This window comes from Lissotriton helveticus, chromosome 3_1, assembly GCF_964261635.1.
Source record: "Lissotriton helveticus chromosome 3_1, aLisHel1.1, whole genome shotgun sequence".
Taxonomy (NCBI): domain Eukaryota; kingdom Metazoa; phylum Chordata; class Amphibia; order Caudata; family Salamandridae; genus Lissotriton; species Lissotriton helveticus.
Window position 1 is genome coordinate 1816567947 of NC_136061.1, and position 22430 is coordinate 1816590376.

Here is a 22430-nt window from a genome sequence, read left to right on the forward strand (position 1 = left end):
GGGACACTACATCTGGCGACGAGGACGACGGACCGCATGCTGTGCCATCGGAACATCGTGAGTTGAACCAGGAGCCCACCCTGGATTGCGTCGTGGTCAAGAAGGAAGAGGGAAGAGTGAAGCGCCATCCAGAAGAAAGTAGCGACGTGGGAGCCCACCCCGACCGCCGGAAACGAAGAAGAAACGAGCCCGGTAAGCGCCAGCTAAAAGAGCGCGAGCTTCAAGATATAAAAGAAAAGCCAGCGCGAGCTCTCGCGAGAGTCTCGGCGGCCATATTGGGGCCAGGCGCGAGGGCCAATAGGGACGAAGAACAAGCGCGGCGGCCATTTTGAGGTCAGGCTGCATCGCGATTGGCCGCGAAGTCCCGCGAGAAGACGGCGGCCATCTTAGAATCAGGCTGTACAAGCCAATAGGAACAGAGAACGAGCGCGGCGGCCATCTTAAAGTCAGGCAAAGGGCGAAAAACATCAGAAAGTGCCGATCAAAGAGGAGAAAAGGCACAAAGAAGGACAAATAACGACAAGTGGGCATAAATACATAAATACATGTACATAAGAGAAACACCAGAAGAAAAGGGGCCAATAAAAGGACAAAGGAAAGAAAAGAAAGGAAATCAAGAAAAAGGCACAAACAAGCATATGCAAAGGCAAAAAGAGGCAAAATAAGAAAATAAGGGTTGAACAAGGAGCAATAGAACAAAGAACAGAAAAGAAGGTGACAGCACAACGAACAGGTGCAAATAAAGAAGATACAAGAGAACAAAGCACAGACAAAGAAGAAAATAAAGAAAGAACAAAGGGTGACAAGGACGAATAAGAGAATCGAACTAAAGGAATTGAGCGCTCATAAAGCACAAGCGAAGACAAAAAACAGTGAATAAGAGAAAAAGACAACAAGTAAAAGGACAAAGGAAAGAAAAGAAAGGAAATTAAGATAAAGGCACAAACAAGGATATGCAAAGGCAAAAAGAGGCAAAATAAAGGACAAAAGAAAGAAAAGAAAGGGAATTAAGGAAAAGGCACAAGCAAGCATATGCAAAGGCAAAAAGAGGCAAGGGGCAAATAAAAGGACAAAGGAAAGAAAAGAAAGGAAATTAAGAAAAAGGCACAAACAAGCATATGCAAAGGCAAAAAGAGGCAAAATAAGAAAATAAGGGTTGAACAAGGAGCAATAGAACAAAGAACAGAAAAGAAGGTGACAGCACAACGAACAGGTGCAAATAAAGAAGATACAAGAGAACTAAGCACAGACAAAGAAGAAAATAAAGAAAGAACAAAGGGTGACAAGGACGAATAAGAGAATCGAACTAAAGGAATTGAGCGCTAATAAAGCACAAGCGAAGACAAAAAAAAAAAAAAACAGTGAATAAGAGAAAAAGACAACAAGTAAAAAGAAAGAAAGGAAAATAAAGACACATAAGAGAAAATAAAGACGACAAAGTGCAGAGCACAGAAAACAGAAGAGTGCCAGAGAAAAAAAAAAAAAAAAGAGTGCCAGGAAGAGCACGGAGAATAGAAGAGTGCCGGAAGAGCACGGAGAATAGAAGAGTGCCAGGAAGAGCACAGGAAACAGAAGAGTGCCAGGAAGAGCACGGAGAATAGAAGAGTGCCGGAAGAGCACGGAGAATAGAAGAGTGCCAGGAAGAGCACAGGAAACAGAAGAGTGCCAGAAAGAGCACGGGAAACAACAAAAGAAAAAGACAATAGAAGAAATAACAAAAAAAAAAAAAAAGAGTGCCAGGAAGAGCACGGAGAATAGAAGAGTGCCGGAAGAGCACGGAGAATAGAAGAGTGCCGGAAGAGCACGGAGAATAGAAGAGTGCCAGGAAGAGCACAGGAAACAGAAGAGTGCCAGGAAGAGCACGGAGAATAGAAGAGTGCCTGGAAGAGCACGGAGAATAGAAGAGTGCCGGAAGAGCACGGAGAATAGAAGAGTGCCAGGAAGAGCACAGGAAACAGAAGAGTGCCAGAAAGAGCACGGGAAACAACAAAAGAATACCAGGAAGCGCACACGAAAGAGTGTCAAGAAGAGCACAGAAAAGAAGAAATGACAGACCCCAAGCCAGAAAGACAAAGTGCACAATACAGAAAACCACCACCATTCAACTTGTCGGAGCCACAAGTAGGAATAAGGTGGGAGAATTGGATCAGACATCTGGAGAGATACATGGAAGAGACTGATGTGACAGAGGCAAAGAAACTGGGTCTATTACTAAATTATGCAGGCGATGACATTGGGGACCTCCTAGTGACGCTACCAACAAAGGAAACAACTACTTATAAAAAACTAAAGAAATGTTTAACAATGAAATTTGACCAGCAAAGAAATATTGATCTTGAAAGATACAATTTCGCAACTGCGTCTCAACAAATAGGCGAAACACCAGATGACTTTGCGACCAGACTGAGGAAACTTGTAACACATTGTGAATTTGACAAATTTGACAACACACAAGTAATAAGATTGCGAATAATAGAAGGATGCCGTGACAGGAGCTTCCGTGCAAAAATACTAAAAGAGCCAACATCACTAGAAAACATCCTGGCCCTAGCAAGAGCGGAGGCTAGAGCGACAGCAGACGCAAAAGAAATGGAGCGAGGAAATTTCACAGAAGAAACAGCGCCGTGCCTGTTGAGCAACGTCACAACGCAAATGATGGGTCTCATGGCAACTGAAAGACTGGAAGAAGATGATGCCATCACAAGCACCCCACCGAAGGGGCTAACAAACAAAGGAAAACGTGTCACATGGACCGAAGAGCACCACAAAGAATTGAAAGAGATCAGATTTGCTATGACGGCCGAGGACGCCGCAGCACATGCTGACCGGGGACAGCGCAGAAAGCCAAATTCAGATGGCAACGAAATAGAACTGGTAGCAAAGGTGACACAACATCAACAAAAAAAAAATCACCGAAGACAGGTGGTGGAAATGAGAGAATGAAGAAGAGTGAGACTATCACACACAAGAAAGAAAAAAGCGTGGAACAAGAAGACACTGCTGCAAGAGCTCAAACAGCAAACGCAACAACAAAGGCTCAGGAGAAAAAAGGAAGACATGCGACGAAACGGAAAAGAAAGAAAGGAGGCATTGCGATGGTCAAAGAAGGACAAGCGAGGAAATGGAGCAACGAGATCACCGGAGGCAAATTGAAGATGACAAAAGCAAAAGAACGGATGGCAAAGGCGGCAGTTTGGCCAGTGTCACGTCACAGGGCACCTTTCGCATGTCAGCAAGGCAGACGCAAGAGAAGCGGAAAGGTCAAAGCAAGAACTATAGAAAGGCACACAAAAGGAAGAAGCTCAAGCGGATATCAGAAAACAGCGATCAAGAAGGAAACACATGGAACCAAAGAGACTAATTGAAGAGGTGTAAACGAAGAGGCCTCTGGGCCATCGAACAACATCTCTCTCTCTCTCTCTCTCTCTCTATTTCTCTCTCTCTCTCTCTCTCTCTCTCTCTCTCTCTCTCTCTCTCTCTCTCTTTCTCTCTTTCCTTTCTCAAAAATGTTTGTTTTGCAACGGGGGGGAGATGTCCTGTCCAGGACAAGGGCACTAGGACCCTGGGGCAGCGCAGGGGCGAGGGGACACCGGACACCACATCCGGTCAAGGGGTGGGGAGAGAGACATTCTGATACTGGACCTCGAAGCATGAGGTCGTGATCTGCATATGCTGTAAGGAACAAGAATAAAGGCATACCTGTACAACACTATTGTGTCCTGCGTGCTTTCCTGGGTCTGGGGACACTACAACTTTGACCCTCTTTTATTTCCACTTGTTTTAAAAGTAAGGGATTCTTGTTCTATTTATGTTTCCTTTCATCTTGGGGATGTTCAAAATGTGAGATCCCAGGTAAATAACGTGACCTGACTGCTTAATATTGAAAGACTGATCATTGGCTGTCCGGAAACTCTCGTGGGCAATAACTTTCAGGCAGTAGGCATCAAGTGTGGGTGCATGAGTAGGCCACGTGGGCTTGAGTATCTCTTCAGAACTGCCTCTAAAACGTGCAGCTTTTTAATCAATGTCTCTGAACACTGTGCTGTACAATGCAACACTCGAGGCAAATTCACCGAACACTTGAATTATTTGATCACTTGTCTTGTGCAATTAGGGATAAGTGATAATACCTGACAATTTGAAAGTACATCATCAGTCACTGGAATGTAAGGAGCCCCTCAGGGATCCAAGGCGCTTAGGTTTTTTTCCTGCCTGGCCCTTCCTCTGTAATTGTCACTCTCCCATGTAACTCTCTCCCACTAAGATAGACATTGCAGTTAGTGGAGGCTTCCAAATGTCACAGTCTTACATCTTAACTAGGTAAAAATTACACATCTACCTGATGGTTTGTTGGGATTAACAGACACCGAGAGTTTCCTCTTAGAGGTACATTACAAGAATGTCTAGTTTGGGCCCGATGTAGGTCACCAAAAACCGGTCGGTAAAGGCCGAATTCGGCCGTTACCGACCAGTATTTGGTGATTGACATGTAGGAGGCATGTAGGAGGCAAATTGGTAAATTTACCGATTCTGTAAAATACAGAATCGGTAATTTTACCGATTCGGTAAATTCCAGATGTAGGTAGCACTGTTTACAGTGCTACAGGCCTTCAGAATTCGGTATTTTACCACCCAATCCTTTTGGGTGGTAAAATACCGAATTCAGGTGTGCATGCACATCTGTGCATGCACACCTGTGCCATGTGACACACAGACATGCCCTTAGGGCATGTATGTGTGCCACATGGCACACATGCCTGTACTTGGGGTGCTAGAGGGTGTCAAAGTGACCCCCCCTGCACCCTTGCAGGATTCGGTATTTACCGAATCGGTAAATACCGATTCGGTATTTCCCATTGATTCCTATGGGCTTCAAGGCCCATAGGAATCAATAGGAAATACCGATTCGGTATTTACCGAATCGGTAAATACCGAATCATACAGATTCGGTAATTCTAAAATAAGAATTACCTACATCTGCCCCCTTCCTATTTACCTACTCTTAAATACCGAATCGGTATGATTCGGTGTTTAAGAGTAGGTAAATAGGAATTACCTACATCGGGCCCTTTGTCCTTTGTCTTTTAAGTCAATCTTTCCAAAACTACATTGTAGGCTTCAAAAGTCGCTTAAAACATAGTTCTAGCATTTTTGGCTTAACATACTTGTAAATTGTTGCATGAATGAATACTTCACAGAGTTTTGCACTGTCTTTCTTACCGTGTATTGAACCTGAGTCCTTTAGTTATAATCCACTCAAGTTGCTCTTACAATTTCTCCTGGCACAAGTGGGGGTGGAGGGCTTCGAATATTTCCTTTTGGGCCCGGGGGTGGGATGTGGGGGGTGGGGGACGCTGTTTTTTCCCACTGGAGTGGAAAAGGAGTCTAGGGGCCAGATGTAGGTCGCCAATTACCGGTCGGTAACGGCCGATTTTGGCCGTTACCGGCCGGTAATTGGTTTTCGAGATGTAGGGGCAAATATTTTACAGATTCGGTAAATTTACCAAAACGGTAAATTTACCGAATCTGTAAAATACCGAATCGGTAATTTTACCGATTTGGTAAAACCCAGATGTAGGTAGCACTGTTGACAGTGCTACAGGCCTTCAGAATTCGGTATTTTACCACCCAATCCAATTGGGTGGTAAAATACCGAATACAGGTGTGCATGTCTGGGCATGTCTGGGCATGTCTGTGTGCCACATGGCACACATGCCTGTATTTGGGGTGCTAGAGGGTGTCAAAGTGACATCCCCTGCACCCTTGCTGAAATCGGTATTTACCGAATCTGTAAATACCGATTCGGTAATGCCCATTGATTCCTATGGGCTTCAATGCCCATAGGAATCAATGGGCATTACCGAATCAGTATTTACAGAATCGGTAAATACCGAATCTTAACCATTCGGTATTTACCGATTCAGAAATACCTACATCTCCCCCCCTCTATTTTACCACTTCTTAAATAACGATTCGGTATTTAAGAGGTGGTAAATTAAAATTACCTACATCTGGCCCTAGATGTTTATTTAATGTATTCAATTTAAATCAAACACCGAGTAAAACCTTGATCAGATATGTTGTATATAAGGCTAAGTTTACGCGTGGTACATACAGCAATAAATTAAGTGGGGATCCGAAAGCAATGTGGTTATAACTGGTGAGTGGGCACAAGCTGTTGTCTGCCAGCAAGAGCAGCAACGACAAACAGACATCCTAATACTGTAAAGAAGAAAACTATCTACAAAGTATCAGCATAGAGAGAAGCAGCTTCTTAGCAGGATGAATATATACATAATTGACACATTTATATTTTGCGGCCCCTCTGTGGTCAAATTTACCCTTCATCAAGTTTCAGCAGATGGCTTTTCCATTTAATTTCAAAATGAAGTTATGATGTTCTGGTGATTAGGTCTTAGAAGGAGGAGGGACTGGACACTGTGTAGGGGAAACGATAGGACCTCAGTTTTAGATGAGCTCAGTATGAAGGAGCATGTGGCAACACAGGAACAAGTTGCAGCAAGACAGTCTGGAGGTAGGCGGTAGGGGGGTGGGCAGTAATTTGGGAAGAAGAAGAATCTTCGGGTATTGTGCAGCAAAACATGGGAAGAGAACCCAAACAAGGAGACGATCAAAGGAAGGGGTGTGCACCAAGAAATTATGGACGGGGATAGAATACTGGGTGTAATAGACTGGAAGCAGAGAGGAAAGTGATCGGATGTAGTTTCAGAACAAGGAGAATGATCTGTCTGACAACGATGAGGAAAACAAATTGAGTGACGGCCCTTTAATGCCAAGTTCCCTGAGGGCATAGAGTAAGGTAGAGTAGACAATGGCGTCAAATGCCTCAGGTAGATCCAAGAGCGTGAAGATGAACAAGAGAAGGTTGCAGTGTGTGGAGGTGATGGAGTTAGTTATGTGTGTAAGAGATGCCTCAGGGGTAGAGAGTGTGGAAGCCATACTATAAGGGTATGAACAGTTTGTTAGATGTGAGATACAGAGTCAGGCGGTTGATGACAAGGTGTTGAAGTATTTAGGAAAAAAATGGAACTGGAAACATCCGGCTGTAGTTGGAAGGTGACAATGGATCTGCTGTAGTTTTTTTGTAGTAAAGGTAGAATCAGGGTAGTTTAAAAGAATACGTCTTACATACCAGACAGGAGCAAGGGTTGTCTAGGGAGGTGAGACAGAGAAGTACACTCACTGAATTATAACACAAGCGTACTACATACTTTTTTTGTTATCGCTCTTTTTGTTTGTTTCTTGCTTTTGTATAAAAATACAAATTATCTGAATATGAATAAAGTAGTAAGTGGTCGGAGAGGAGGGGCATAAAGATAGTGTGCTGAAGTTGATGGCTGAGGTCTCCTACAATGATGAGGGAAGTGTTGGGTGCTACTGATCCAAGAATAATTTTAAGGTTGTAGAAAAAAGAGCGCGTGACACCTGCAGAAAGGTAGAAGTTTAGCACACTGTAACTTAAAGAGGTGCTGAATGTCAAATGCTGTGCTCTAGGGAAGTAGGAGAAAGTGGCATGGTCAGTATGGGGAGCAGCAGACTTGACAGAGCTTTGGGGTCCATGGAGGTTTCAGTGATATCTATGAACGTAGGGATGAGGGGAATGATAAGAATCAAAGAATTCAGTGACATAGGAAGTCCTATTGCAGATCGACCAGGCATTCCAACGAGAAATTGATAGAGGACTCATTAAGGTAGATCTCTTTGTGTTCCGGTGTATATTTCACATTTAATCTAAGATGGTGGATACAATGGTTTGTGATGGGTTTTGGTGTTGGCGGTAGGCATGGTCAGTGGTGCAGTGCAGTTGCATGGTGATGTATGGCAATAGAACGTGTGGGTAGCTGTGATGTCCTGAGGTCTTGGAGATAATAAAAAGAATAAGGGTGGGAAAATTGATTGGTGGGATCATGATGCATTGAGTGTATGCTCTAACGGAGTATGTGTAGGGCAGCTGACACCATTAAATAGTACAGACACCACCATGTTCAGAGATGTGGTATAAGTGTCATTGGTGTCAGCAATACTTTTGCTGTGTGGAGTAAAATCATAGAGAAATCCACAGTGTGGAGTAAAGGCAGTGTGTGGTGAATAATCACAGTGAGACGTAAATCACAGTGAAGCAAATCACAACGTGGAGTAAAAATCACAGCGCAGTTTAGGTTTGTTACTCACTTTCCAGCCAGATGCTTGTCCTTGGCCGGGAGGGAACACCTGACTATAGCAATTCTAGACCTTGATGCCAAGGGAATTGCTACACTGTAGATCTTATCAGTTCACAGTATTAACTGAGCTTCAGAAGACAAGCACACCGGGGCGCCAGTGTTTGTAAGCCCATTGAACAGGAATCTGTAGCTGATGAGGTAATGCTGGAAACTATACAGCTAGAAACTGCAACTCCCACAAACCACTGCGGAAGAAGGCTAATGGACGACCCGAACCTGGAATCTGCTCTCAGGCTCTGTGAGCAGAGCGTGCAGCTCTTGAATTAAATGCACGTGGCACTGATGTGTGAGTGAAACCGAGCGGGGACTTACATTCTTCAGCAATGTAATATAGTTGACAGTCTAGTAGCTGGGGTGGGCGGAGCTAGGAGGGCTGAGGGGAAGAAGAGGAGTAAGAACAGGATGAGGGCAGTTAGAGTAGGGACAGGAGGCAGGCTGGATGTAAAAGAATAAAGCTCCAGTACTGATACTTCATGGTGTCTGTATTTATTGTAGCAGGATGCTACAACTGGCGACGAAGGTGGGATGTGCATAACTGCAGCCCACAGAACCACCTGAATGTGCCCTGTCCCCTGCAGCGTCGAGAGAAGAGATCCGCTGCCGTGAGGTGCTGAAACCTGGAGAAAGAAGCCAGCAGTAGGTGACCCTGACGCTCCAGCGACGTTGGGGAGCACCGAGGGAGCCACTGCAGCGAGCGCTGAAACGCTCGAGAAGGAGAAGCTGTTTCGCGCTAAAAGCGCGAGTCCCGCCGGATGCGTGCAACTTGGCACCTGTGAGAGAGCAGGAGTCAGGAGCCCACCCCGACCCTGTCCAGCGACCCCTAGAGCGAGACGAAGGTCCCCTGACGTGGAGGACGCTGTCCTCAGGAGCCTGGTAACAAGCGCTGCCAAGCGCGCTGAATTGGAAGCCCGGGTGCCGGTGGAGGTCGGAAAACCTCACGCCCGATGCGTGAGGTTTGGCATGCTGTCGGCATAAGAGAGCGGGAAATGCGAAAGTGAGCTGGGAGCCCACCCCAATCTCACCTGATGACTGCTATGGCCGAAAGGGAGTGAATCCTGGTGTGGACTGCCCCCGCGAAGGTCCACTGCCAAGCGCTGCTGAGCGCGGTAAAAATTGGAGCCCGGCGTCGGAAAACCTCACGCCGGATGTGTGGGTTTTGGCACGCCGCCGCCGAAGGACCCTGCAAAGTAAGGTGGGAGCCCACCCCAACCTCACCTGACTGTGGCCTTGACCAGAGGGAGCTAAATCCGGAGTATGCTGACCCTGGGAGCAACTGCCGGTGAGTCCTGTGTGAAGAATCGGGTCGAATGAAGAGAGAGAAAGTAGTGCCTGCAGATAACCACGGCGGCCATCTTTGAGTCAGGCAACTCTTGGGACATCCTCCCTGTACAAACTGTAGGCGGCCATTTTGAGGTCAGGCGAGCTGAGTTTAGCAACAAGCATTGGCGAAGACCAAACAAGCATTGGCGAAGACCAAACAAGCATTGGCGAAGACCAAACAAACATTAGCAAAAACAAACAAACATTGGTATATGCAAATAAAACAAGCATTAGCAAGGACCAAACAAACATTGACAAAGACAAGCAAGCAAGCATTGGTACATGCAAATAAACAAGCATTGGCACATGCAAATAAACAAACATTAGTATATGCAAATAAAACAAGCATTGGCGAAGACCAAACAAACATTGGCAAAGACAAGCAAGCAAGCATTGATACATGCAAATAAACAAGCATTGGTACATGCAAAGAAACAAACATTGGTATATGCAAATGAAACAAACATTGGCGAAGACCAAACAAATATCGACAAAGACAAGCAAGCAAGCATTGATACATGCAAATAAACAAGCATTGGTGCATGCAAATAAACAAGCATTGGTACCTGCACGTCAACAAGCCTTGGTATGTGCAGATAAACAAGCACTGGTAAATGCCAAGAAACAGGCATCGGTAAGGCAAATAAATAAGCGTGGATAACAGCGCGTGAACAACAATGAACAAGTCTTGGCAACCAAAACAGAATAAGCACATGCAAACACGAGAGTGGATCAACTAACAAGCGAACACCAGGACCAAGCAAAGACAACAGCACAATGGAACAAGCATAAGCAAATGCAAGAGACAGATAAAGACGACGCTGAGCACAAACCGAAGAGCGCCGAAGGGAGAAGAGCTGCTGGGCAGAACTGCAGACGACCCAGAGGAGGGCAGTCCTACAGAGGACCCCGGAGAGAGTAGAACCATCCAAGTTCATTCACCGGCGCATACTGTGATGGTTACAAAGACTATCAATTTCTAAGCAAACGACCAGAGCAAAGACCTTGACCAGAATCTCCCTCTCTCATGGCGGGAAGAGACGTAGCACAGCGGGCCACTCCATACATTGAAGTACCGCCCCCAGCGGTGCAGACTGATGATTGGATCTCGGATCTCAAACCACACTGGTGGCTCGAAGCTTTGGAAGATTTCTTAAAAGCCAATGGTGAGCAAAGAGAGAGAAAATGTTTGATACTACTCCTCCATCTGGTGGGTCCTGAGGGCCGATGCCCAATCAGGACATTTTCCAAAGAGGATACAGAAATCTATAAAAGACTCCAAAGGGAGCTCTGTGCCCATCTCAACGCACAGACAGATGTGGATCATAATCGCATGGTTTTCAATACAGCACGGCAGGAACCAGGCGAACCGTTGCCAAACTTCATCACTCGGTTACAAAGTCTGGTACGAGGCTGCCACTTCAACACTTTTACAAATGAGGACGCGGTTCGACTTCGGATAGTTGAAGGTTGCACAAACCCTGACACCAAGCGCAAGATCCTGCAAGGGCATTGGTCGTTAAAGGAAATCATCAAGAAGGCCGAAATTGGAATGCAGATAACAGCAAGAGACGGATTCAAGGACGTGCACCTGAGAGCAAACCATCAAGATACCTGGGAAGATAGAACTCAGAAAACAAACAAAACCGAAAGGAGAGAGAGGGAAGGCAGACCAGCAAACAAAAGACAACGGGAAAGATACAGTGACAAAGAACGTGACATGGACTACTCAGAATCAGATGACTCAGAGTCAACCATCCAAAAGACAATTCCAAGGAGTTATTCACCCCCCAGGAGTTCCTCAAGGAGTCATTCAAAAAGACAACGGGAAAGATACAGCGACAAAGAAAATGACAAGGATTACTCAGAGTCAGACTCCTCAGCGTCCGACTACTCAAAGCCAACCAAGGATTACTCAGAGTCAGATGACTCAGAGTCAACCATCCAAAAGACAATTCCAAGGAGTTATTCACCCCCCAAGAGTTCCTCAAGGAGTCATTCAAAGTATGACACACAGTACTCTGATGAGGAAAGAGCGTCAAGTGGGACAGCTCGCACTCCTGGACAAGAGGGCATCCCGCGCAACCAGTGGGAGAGAAAGACAAACCCTAGAAGAAGGGGTCGCACTGGTCAACACCGGAAGTCGGCGCAGGAACATCAGTCGCCAAGCAGTGAAGACGAGTCCAAGGAAACATCTGGCAGGAGAACACATCACCCCCAGATCAGAGGTGCTAGAGCATCAAACAAGCGTGAAGGAGAAACAGGTCGCACAAGACGGACTGATCCTCCACCGCAACGAACCAGAAAAGATCCATGCATCTTTGGCTCCCGCGACAACGAAGAAACGGAGAGGAAATCGTTAACTTCAGGCGAGAAGGACAAAGAGGCAAAAGCTGTGGATCAAGCACAAGGAACAAGCACGGGGTCATCAAACAACCCCCCAAATGAGACAGCATTGAAGATGCTCCAACAAAGGCACACGGAGAAGCATCTCAAAGACAATTCAAAGGGAAAGAGCAATTTGTCACGGACTACGGAATTCAAAAATCCATTACCCGAGACAGTGTCAAAGAAATGTTTGAGAAGTAATGGGAAGAAGGATCTCTCTGACGCAGAGCGCACATCCATCCAATCTTGGAAGTTGACAAAAGACTTCTCTGACCCAGAAAGCACGTCTATGGCCAGGAACTCCTCTGGTTCAGAGAGCACGTCTGTCCGATCCTTTAAAAGGGGTATGGCCCGGACCTCCTCTGATTCAGAGAGCGCATCTGCCCGATCCTGGAGGTCGACAAAAGACTTCTCTGACCCAGAGAACATGTCTGTTCAATCCCGTGAGTCGACCGAGTCAAGGTCCCGACAACAGACATGGCGTCAACCATCCGAACGCACCATGGAACCAAAGGACATCCTTCCCGTCAAGAGCCACATGTCACACACTAAGGTCTCTGAATACTCAGTCCCTCCACAGGACAACCTGTCATGTCAGTCACAAGTATATCCAGACACAGATCAGACACCGTCACCCCTGAAGGGGTCCGCGAGGCTGACTCAAAGGACCTACAAAAGGAAAACAGAGACAGTGGACCTTAGTAACCGGATGGGAAGGGACCAGCCAGTCACTCCGCAAGGAAAGCCGGACGTGTCAGGAGAGAGAGATCATCAGATGAGAGAGAAACATGCCTATGCACAGAAGCTGGACGTATCAGTAGAGAAATATCATCAGATGAGAGAGAAACATGCCTATGCACCGATAGCTCACGAGCTCGCCAGACAACCCGAGGCCGTGAATGAGTTATCGAACCAAACCAAGACCGTCTCAGCAGATAGCACCGTACTGTCTGGCATACATGACCCTGAATTGGAGGGCAGTGTTGCTCTCGACCAGACTAGCCAAAAGGAAGTAAGGGTAGATGCGGCGAATGAATTACCGAACCAAACCAAGACAGTCTCATCAGGTAACACCGTACTGTCTGGTATACATGACTCTGAATTTGAGGGCAGTGTTGCCCTCGGCCGGACAAGACAAAAGGAAGTAGAAGTAGACGCGGGTGCTCGGAAGAGGACCGGAACATTATCCACTCGTGAAAGAGATCGAGCATCTGAACCAACCGTAATTACACCACCGGAAGGAAACATGAGGACTGCGGACCGTGAGAGTAAACAGTTTACACGCAATGGGGTCAAGAATGCCTTGATCAAGACGACAGAAAGATTGACCAAAGCCAAGCCCACCACTGATTCGACACTACTGAAGCTTGAAAAACAGGCCGTCCGCCGACCCGTGTGGTGGATTGAAGAGTTGCGAACACTGAAGACATTAAGCTCATTTTGTTAAGAAAGGGGGAGATGTAATATAGTTGACAGTCTAGTAGCTGGGGTGGGCGGAGCTAGGAGGGCTGAGGGGAAGAGGAGGAGTAAGAACAGGATGAGGGCAGTTAGAGTAGGGACAGGAGGCAGGCTGGATGTAAAAGAATAAAGCTCCAGTACTGAAACTTCATGGTGTCTGTATTTATTGTAGCAGGATGCTACAAGCAATTCCTTCTGTAATCATGCAGCCAGAAACAACAGCTCCACAGAAGCGCTGCGAGGAGGGGTCTGTGCTTCCAAGTTCTTCCAGCAACAATCAGAGCCGGTGCTGGGGGAGGAGGCTCCCACCTCTAGGCTGAATGGCTCGCTCAGGCCTTGTGCTACTGGAGTCACTGTTTAAAAGGAGAGTTCAGAGTTTCTCCTTTGGATACTGCAGCATGGTAAATAAAGACCTGTGGTGATCCTGTGCAGGAGTTTAGTGGTCATTTCTATCCTTTAATCCAGCAGGGTGCATATGTGCGTTTTGGATGTGACGCCGAAAGGCCCACTTGTACCCCAGAGCATCTGGGCGAGAGGGTTTGCCTCATTGTTGACTCTTTTGACAGTGCAGGACTGCAGCATTCCCGTCTGAAGGCTGCCTTAGGTCACTTCTCTTTTCCCAGAGTTCTGTGAAGCTCTTGGACAGCTGCGTCCTGAGTTTACAGGTCTGCTGCAGCTCCAGGTCTGGGGAATTACTGTGCAGTAACAGTTGCCTGCTTTTCTATTCTTTAAATTGCACCGTTTGCATAGATGGTTTTAATTTTCCCTCAACTATTCCTGCTGATTCATTGTACTTTGGTTCCTGAGTACCAATTCTGTCCTTGAATTGTATCCGCCTCGGCTCCCGACCTGTGTCTCCTATTCGGGGGGATACCGCCGTCATTCAGCCTACAGACTGCGCCATAGAGGGGACTTCTGCTGTCCGATACCCCAGAGCATGTCTGGCTCGAGTTTCAGGGCAAGTGGAGCAGTGGTGACTGTAACGGAGGGCGATATCTGTGGACGCCATGGACAAAGACCGCCATCTTGGCAGCAACGGCAGGGAATGGCCGCAACGGACCGCGCCTGAAGGGGGCGAGATGGAACATAGGGCGTGACTATGGAATGAAGGATTGCGGGGCCTGCTCGATGAAAGGACTTGTGCAGGATGCACATGGCCTTGAATTGCACTCTTGATGCCATTGGGAGCCAGTGGAGTTCCTGTAGGGCCTTCTTCGCTGACTGCCAGCGGGGCAAGTTGTAGAGTAGGCGGGCAGCGCTTTTTTGTGTAACTTAAAGCTTCTGTATAACGGAAGCCGGGGCTCCCATATAAAGAGTGTTCCCATAATCCAGGCGGGAGAGAATCAAGGCCTGGACCATGACCCTCCTCGCCTGGAATGGGAGCAGAGGAAGCACCATGCGGAGCATCCTCATTAGCCCGAAGCAAGTGGCGGCGGTTTTGGTAGCTTGGACCGAGAAATCGAGTGCTTTGTCGAGCCAGATCCCAAGGCTCTTTATCTGGGACTTGGGGACAGGAGGCAAGCCCAAACATGGTGGCCAGATGGATGTAAGGGCAGACGGGGGTGGGTTGCCCAATAGGATGATGTCAGTCTTCTCCCGGTTGAGCTTCAAATAGGAAGATTGCATCCACCTGGCAACAGCCTCTAGACAGGGGCCTAGGGTGTTGGACGATCCCTCAGACTGGTCTAGAGAGACCACCAGTTGGGTATCGTCCGCGTAGATGACAATACGCACACCAAAGGGATGGACTATCCTGTCTAGGGGTTCCATGTAGGCATTAAAAAGGGTGGGGCTTAGGGAGGAGCCCTGGGGGACCCCGCACCTAAGTGGGTGTTTGGGAGAAGCCACCTCCCCCTCAAAGACCTGAAAGAATTGTTCGTCCAGGAAGGATGTCAGCCATTCCAGGGCCGCGCCCGATACGCCCAGGCACGGCAGTCGTTGTAATAGCGTGGCATGGTGAACCGTGTCGAACGCGGCGCTGAGGTCCAATAAAAGGATGGCGACTTTTCCTCCCCGGTCCAACACAGCTCTTGCTTCTTCCGTTACCGCTAGGAGGGCGGTTTCGGTACCGTGCTGAGGACGAAATCCTGTCTGGGAGGCACGCAACAGACTGTTGGATTCCAAATAGTCCGTTAAGATGTTATTAACGTGCCTCTCAAGCAGTTTGCTCAGCCACGGAAGCAAGGAGATGGGACGATAGTTGGCCAAATTACTCTGATCCAGGGTAGGCTTTTTCAGCAAGGCCTTCACCATTGCACACTTCCATGGAGGTGGGACAGATTTCGAGGTGATGGATGTATTGAGGACATCTAAGATGACCGGACGAATCACGTCCAAGACCTTGATAAGGGTCTGAGGGGGTGCTGGGTCGTTGGGCGATCCAGAGGTGATCTTAGGAATTAGTCTGTCTAGTCCACAAGCGTCAAGAAGTGGAATTAAGTCAAGCCTACAGGGGACGAAGGAATCTAAAGTTATGGGCGAGGTGGATCCCATATCGTCCTTGGGATTGCTGAATGAGGAGTATATGGTCTCAATTTTTTGGGAGAAAAAAATGGCCAAATCATTGCAGCGTTTTTGGGCGCCTTCAACAGAGGGACGCTCAGCAGGAGAAGAGATGAGTGACTTTGCTATCTTGAAAATTTCCTTGGGGGCATTAGCAGCTGCGTTCATTTTCCCTTCATAAAAAAGAACTTGTGCCGCCTTGATCTCTTTTTTATAAAGCTTTATAGCAACCCTGTATTCTGCCTTTCTGAGCTGGGAGTGGTCCTGTCTCCAGGCCCTCTCGAGTTTACGACACTCTAGTTTCATAGATCTGAGGGCAGGTGTATACCATGGGGCAACTTTGGGTCTTCTTATAGATTTGCGGGAGTGTTTTGGAAGAACCTGGTCAAGGGTGCTAGAGATCCAATTATCAAAATCATTAGTGGCCGTAAAGGAATTGGTTGCCTTCCTGGGTGGGTCTCGGGCAAGAGCGACTGACCAGTCGGGAAGAGGAAGTGAGGGCCATTTCCTACCTAGGTGCTTAGCAAAATTTTGAGAGGAAAAGGAGGAATTGGTGGACCAGGTGAAAGGAATTAAAAAATGGTCGGTCCAGGGTAATGGGATAGGAGTCTCCACAATGAGATCGTCTATATTGCTGTAAATGTGGTCAAGAAGATGTCCCCTATTGTGGGTTGCCTGGTAGCCCCTTTGACAAAGGTCAATGGCTTGCAAGTTGGAACGAAGGTTATTGGCTGGCGTGTCGTGGGGATCATCAAGATGCAGGTTGAAGTCCCCGAGCAGGGTAAAATTGGGCGAGGTCAGCACGACGCTTGCAGTGAGGTCTGTTATCTTGGTGATAAAGTTATTAAGGGCACCAGGTGGACGGTAGGCTAGGATACCAGAGAAGGTAGTGGTGGGGGAAAGTTCTAACGCAAAGTGAAAGCTCTCGCAAGCTGGTGAGGTGGTAGGAGTAACACGGCACCTAAAGCTGTCTCTGTATATAATGGCCAGTCCACCACCTCTCCCACTCTGACGATCAAGTCGTTTGAGAGTATATCCTTGAGGAGTGGCCCACGCTGTAGTTGGATCATTATCTATCTGGAGCCAAGTTTCTGTTAAAAAGAGAGCCTCAGGATTGAGCTCTTCGATCAACATGTACAGCTCAGTATAATGTTTGGGTAAGGACCGACAATTGAGGAGATACATTCTCCATTTCTGTACAGGGGGCAAATAGCTGATGTGTGAGGAAGGAATGCTCCAGTCACAGTATTTACATGAATAATCCGTGTTGGTAGGAAGAATAGAGTGACGACATGATGGATAGGTGGGGGGTCGTAAGGCAAGAAGCGAAGAGGTGTTATAAGAGAGTCAATCCCCTACCATGATAGCGGTCGTGACCAGGGTTCCGCGGGAAGCGTCTGGACGCAGACTGGCTTCTTTTTGGCGCCTCTTCGGCGCGTCTACGGCGCTACCGCTGCGCGTCACCGCTGCGCGGGGAGATGAGGGGCCATATAGATTAGGCGAAGGTGGAGACTAGCACGTCACCCTCCAAAGATGGCCGCCCAATGTGGAGCAAGCAGGAAGTGGTGCCGCTTTACCTCCCTCCACAACAATCAGCACTGGTAGCTGCGGTGGACCGGGGAGTGGGCGAGCGAAGTACAGGTATTAAAACACAGTTTTTGAAAATAAATGGAAAACAATTAAAACAATAAAAAAAACGCTTGCAGCAGCAAGACCGTTGTGCTCTCTACTATTCCTATGTGACTCTTAGAGTATATCCATTGGTATCCCTTCCCTATGTATATACAGATAACTCTAATCACTAGTATATGCTGTAGACCGTTGTGCTCTCCACCATTCCTATGTGACTCTTAGAGTATATCCATTTGTATCTCCTCCTTGTGTGACTTTACATCTTGTACATTTGAATTTTATTTTCTGTTTGTATCCTTTATGTAACGCATGTAATCCTAAATCCTTATGTTTTTCAACTGGTTCTTATGTAAAGCGCTCTGACACCTTCGGGTAAAGTTCGCGCTATATAAAATCGCATAAATAAATTAATAAATAAATAAATGTTACTACTACCTCTGTTCATAAGGACTCTGTTTTCCCTCTATGATCTACAGTTCGCAAGCTGTTTTTATTTTCGTGTTTATCCTTTCTGTTATAGTCATAGTTTGGATTCTCCTGGTCTTGCTATCTTTCATTCTTGTTTATTTTGCAGATGGCATCTTTTTCATTTTCTGTATTAGGAAACTTGTAACCATTAGATTTCTCTCTGGTAGCTTAGACTCCTATGCTCAGCTGTAGATGAAGTAATATTAATCTTGTTTCTCTCTGCAGGTGTTTTCATGTCTTTTCAACGTGGTCTCTATGTGGTAACACTTGTATAAAAGACATTGATCTTAGCTTTGGGCTCACTCTTTCCCACAGGGTAACAGAGGTGTTGGTCGAGAGTGAATGCTTCAGTGTAACACCCTTGGCAGTGTGTGGTGCGGGGTCACTTGCATAAAATGAGGATTCCCAGCTGTGTTAAGGTTCTCTTATATTAGAAATATCTACATGCTATAAGTAGTGTTCTCCAGAAAGGCCTCACAATCAGGCGTGCCCTCACACACTCACAGTAGGAGAGCACTGAATCCTGGGAGATCCTACGAGGCTTTCATGGCAGCTTGAATCCAGCATCTTATTCCTCCACCCCCAACCTTCAAAAAGCCTTAGGTGTTGGTGGCGGGGGGAAAGTGTTGGGGGTTGGGGGGTGCCTACTAGCTTTACCTTGTAGGGGCTCAATCAAGTCAATCACAGTTATTCAGGGATTATTAACCCATGTCCCAGAGAACCATTTTGTCTTTGGTGAAGTGAGAATCCAGCTGTAAGTTGCTAGAAATCCTGACTAAACAACCCCATAGTTCCCCTGACTCATTTAGAAGCAGGGGACGGCCACATGTCCATTGGTGGAGCCTCAGCTGGGTCAACTGTGGCAAACTGTAACCCAATAATCCATCTACCACAGGAGCACCAGGCCAGAGTGGTGGATAACCAATGTGACTTCCACCACCGTGTATATTATTTTTTTTTGGTTTATACTGTGCTTTGAACAGACTCAGTTGCACCTGTGCTTGTTTCCGGTCCAGGAAGGACCAGGCCTGGAAGTTCGGGCTGGGGTGTTCCCATGGGGAATAGGGTCAAGACTGATTTGCATATGCCTGGGTTTAATCTGGAATGACATGTCAAGCAAAAAAAAACGATTAATTTAGGCCCAGATCTCTGTACTGGGGTTAATGTATGACATTGTTCTGCATTCTTCCATCAAGTGTTCTTTTGTATTTGTCACCCCGAGGGGGGAGGGTATGCCCAGACGTGGGTACCGTACTCTTAATGCCACTGGAGTCAAGCTACCCTTGCTATGAAGGGTGATAAACCGAAAATTGTCCCAGGATGCTTGTTTACAGTCCAGAGAGGACCTGGCTTGGCAGATCCGTCTGGACTGTTCCCATTGGGAAAAGGGTCAAGGCTAATTTGTATATGGCTGGGTTTAAACTGGAGTGGAATGTGGAGCAAAACAACAATGGATATGTGTACAGATCTCTGTACTGGGGTGAATGTTTGACATTGTTCAGCATTCTGTCCATCAATTGTTCTTTTAGCATTGCTCCGTTGCACCTGGGCATCCAGTAAAGCAGCAATAGCAGGGCTGAGCACAAAAAGAGAACTAGAACTGGCAAAATTATCAGAACGAATTTTTAAAGCTTTGTAGTGGTTAGGGCAACTTGTTCCAAAACCACCCAGTGGTTTGCATTTTGTTTTAGTAACTTAGAAGCAGCATGCTAACGCAGGTCACAGCCCTGGACTGGAAACGTCTTATTTTATTTCAATGATGCCGTACCCTGATGGCATTTAAAACCAGTGTCACAATTTTGAAATTGTCCATATTGACAGGCCGCCCGGGGATAGATTTCTACAGTTCAGTATATGGATGCATTTTAAGTACCAACGTTGTATGCTCTGCCGAAGGTCACGTTGATGATCTGGACCCCTCCCCCCCTCATACTAGTATTACCAAAATCCAGTTTGAATTTTATTTCTTTGCGGTTTTATATAGCACAAACTCGACCCGAAAGTACTGGAGCACCTTACATGAGCTCCAGTTACATTACACAAGGACACATGAATGTTTTTTGTTGGCACGGGGATTTGGCCAGAATCACAGGATGTTGAGCTGAACTGGAGACTCGGACCTGGTTCCCCTGTTTCGTAGTCAGCAGCTCTGGCTGTTACACCACGTCCTCTCCCTAAGCAATTAAAGTGCCTACCACAACTTTATGAGATTTCACCAGAGAATAGCAGGGCACCTTGTGAGGCTGGTAAAGTTTAAACCAACAGTCCTTGTGAGGTCTGCGGGTACCATGGTATAAAAATAGAATAAGTGTCACTGACACATAGGGAGGTCACTCCTTGTGCATCTGGGGCATTTTTTCCTGTTCCAGCAACAAACCCCTGGCAATCTTGCTCGGCATTCAGCTGCGCCAGGATTGCCTTCACAGTTCACACACCATCAGGTGCACTTTCAACACAGTGACCTCTTGCAGGCTGGCAGGATCTCTAGATGAGGGGAAGGGTTCTCCACTGAGGAGCGGAGACAAGAGCCTGTGTCCACCAGAGAGGCTTTGGGCCACCGCCAAGCCTCCAGAGAAGGGTCTCCACCATCAAACCATAAATGACCCCCACACCCACTGCAAGCAGCATGAGTTACCTCTTGCATATGTCACACTCCTGAACTGATGTGGCAACGGAATTGTACTGGACATTTGAAATGTCCACAAATTCAGTAGTCAAGTTAAATGAGTGGGACTAAAAACACGCTCGAATTAGTTATTGGTTAGGGGTAGTGGTGATAAAGGGGTGCCAACACCCAGTTTCTGATGGGCAGGTTCACTGCTAGAAAATAAATCTAATCGATGCTCTCACAAGAAGCATGAGGAAAATGACAGTGGAAAGCCTCATTAAATGACCGTGATTCTGTTCTCAGTTTTAGATCACATGGTAAGAACATGGTCGAATTAAAATAGTTAGTCAGCAGAGTAGTAGAACTCGGGCAATTGAAGATGTGTTTCCAAAATATAGAAAAGTACCAGAATTGTCCTCACTTCTTCCTTACCTGGTTGGTGACGGCTGCATCCTGAGTAGGGCAGAGGTCGCCCTCAAAGCCTCTAGGCCTCTGAAGTGGTGAGTACTTCCCGCAGCACAGGAACTAAAACAGGAAAAAAAGAGAATGACCCCACATCCTACGCTTAACAATGCTTCACAGCGCTACCCAATTAAGCTAGCAACACTCATTTTTTACTTTTGGATTTATGCAATCCTATTGATTCGCATTATAGTCTATTCATCTATTTCCATGGACCACAACAAATAACAACACTTACATGACATATATCCCCTTCGCCGTGGCGTGAATTCGGCCGTGGCGCAGGGGAGGAGGAGAAGCGGGTGCGAGCGCGGCGCTCCCTTACTCATGACGGCGTGGAGCCGCCATGAGTCACGGGCGACGTGTGCTCATGACGGCGTGGAGCCGTCATGGCACTGCCCACTCACTAATTCGCTGGCACAGGCGGGAATTAGTGCCGCATGGGCAGAGCGGCAGTTGGATGACGGCTCCACGCCGTCATGAGCACACACCGCCCGTTGCTCATGGCGTTGTGGAGCTGTCATGAGCACAGAAGCAGATATTACATGTAGTGTGTGCACATGTAATTTAAACAATACTAAACATTGAATAGACAACCACTTTGTACTGTGAAAAAAATTATAATAATCAGTTAAGGTTCCACACAAAATTGAAAAAATACGTGAAAGAACAAAAGTGACAAAGGGAGGGGAAAAACAAAAACACTAAGAAGGTTGGGGAGTATATATTTCAAGAACTGCCTATTGTTTTTTAAACACAACCCTGGTCTAGATGGGGACCAAACAGTATAGTATCCAGTTAACCTAGGTCATTGATTCAATGATTTGTCAAACTTTTTATAAAATATTGATACATAAAAAATGTTAGCCTGATACACAGTACATATTCACTCGTTTTGGTAAAAAATATTTTTTTTGGGGGGGGGGAGGAGGGGGTTCTCCTCAGGACCTGGAACCGAAAAAAAACTAGAGAAAAGAAAAAGCAAAGAATGTGCTCGTGTTATCACTTGCAACCTCATTTATTCAAGCCACACTTCCCTATAAACTGCAGCTGTTTTTTTTACCTCGTAAGAGATTGTTCAATTTCTAATCCAAACATGGATTACTTGAATATGCCATGTGGAAAAATCATTTGTGCCTGCCATGAAACGTGAACAGAAAAAAAAGAAAAAAAAGGGGGGAACTTTAAGTCAGAGTTTCTATTTTAAGTTTTGCTGTATAAAATAGCTGTATAAAATGTCATGCTATTAAGTGTAGGCACTTACTCCGTTTGGGCTCTGTTGCTTTTATTAGGAACGAGTTGTAGTTTGGACTGTTCACAGCGCTACCCAGTATTCCCCAAACTCAGAA

The 22430-nt window shown here is 46.5% G+C and overlaps 1 protein-coding gene across 1 annotated transcript in view; it reads right to left on the reverse strand.

Annotated features, from left to right (window-relative positions):
• Positions 1-22430, reverse strand: part of TSPAN32 (tetraspanin 32) — a 526327-nt gene that overhangs the window by 58770 nt on the left and 445127 nt on the right. Inside the window, exon 10 of the mRNA XM_078682734.1 lies at positions 21052-21144. Coding sequence (XP_078538860.1) covers positions 21052-21144 — 93 coding nt within the window. The remainder of the gene's footprint in view (positions 1-21051; positions 21145-22430) is intronic.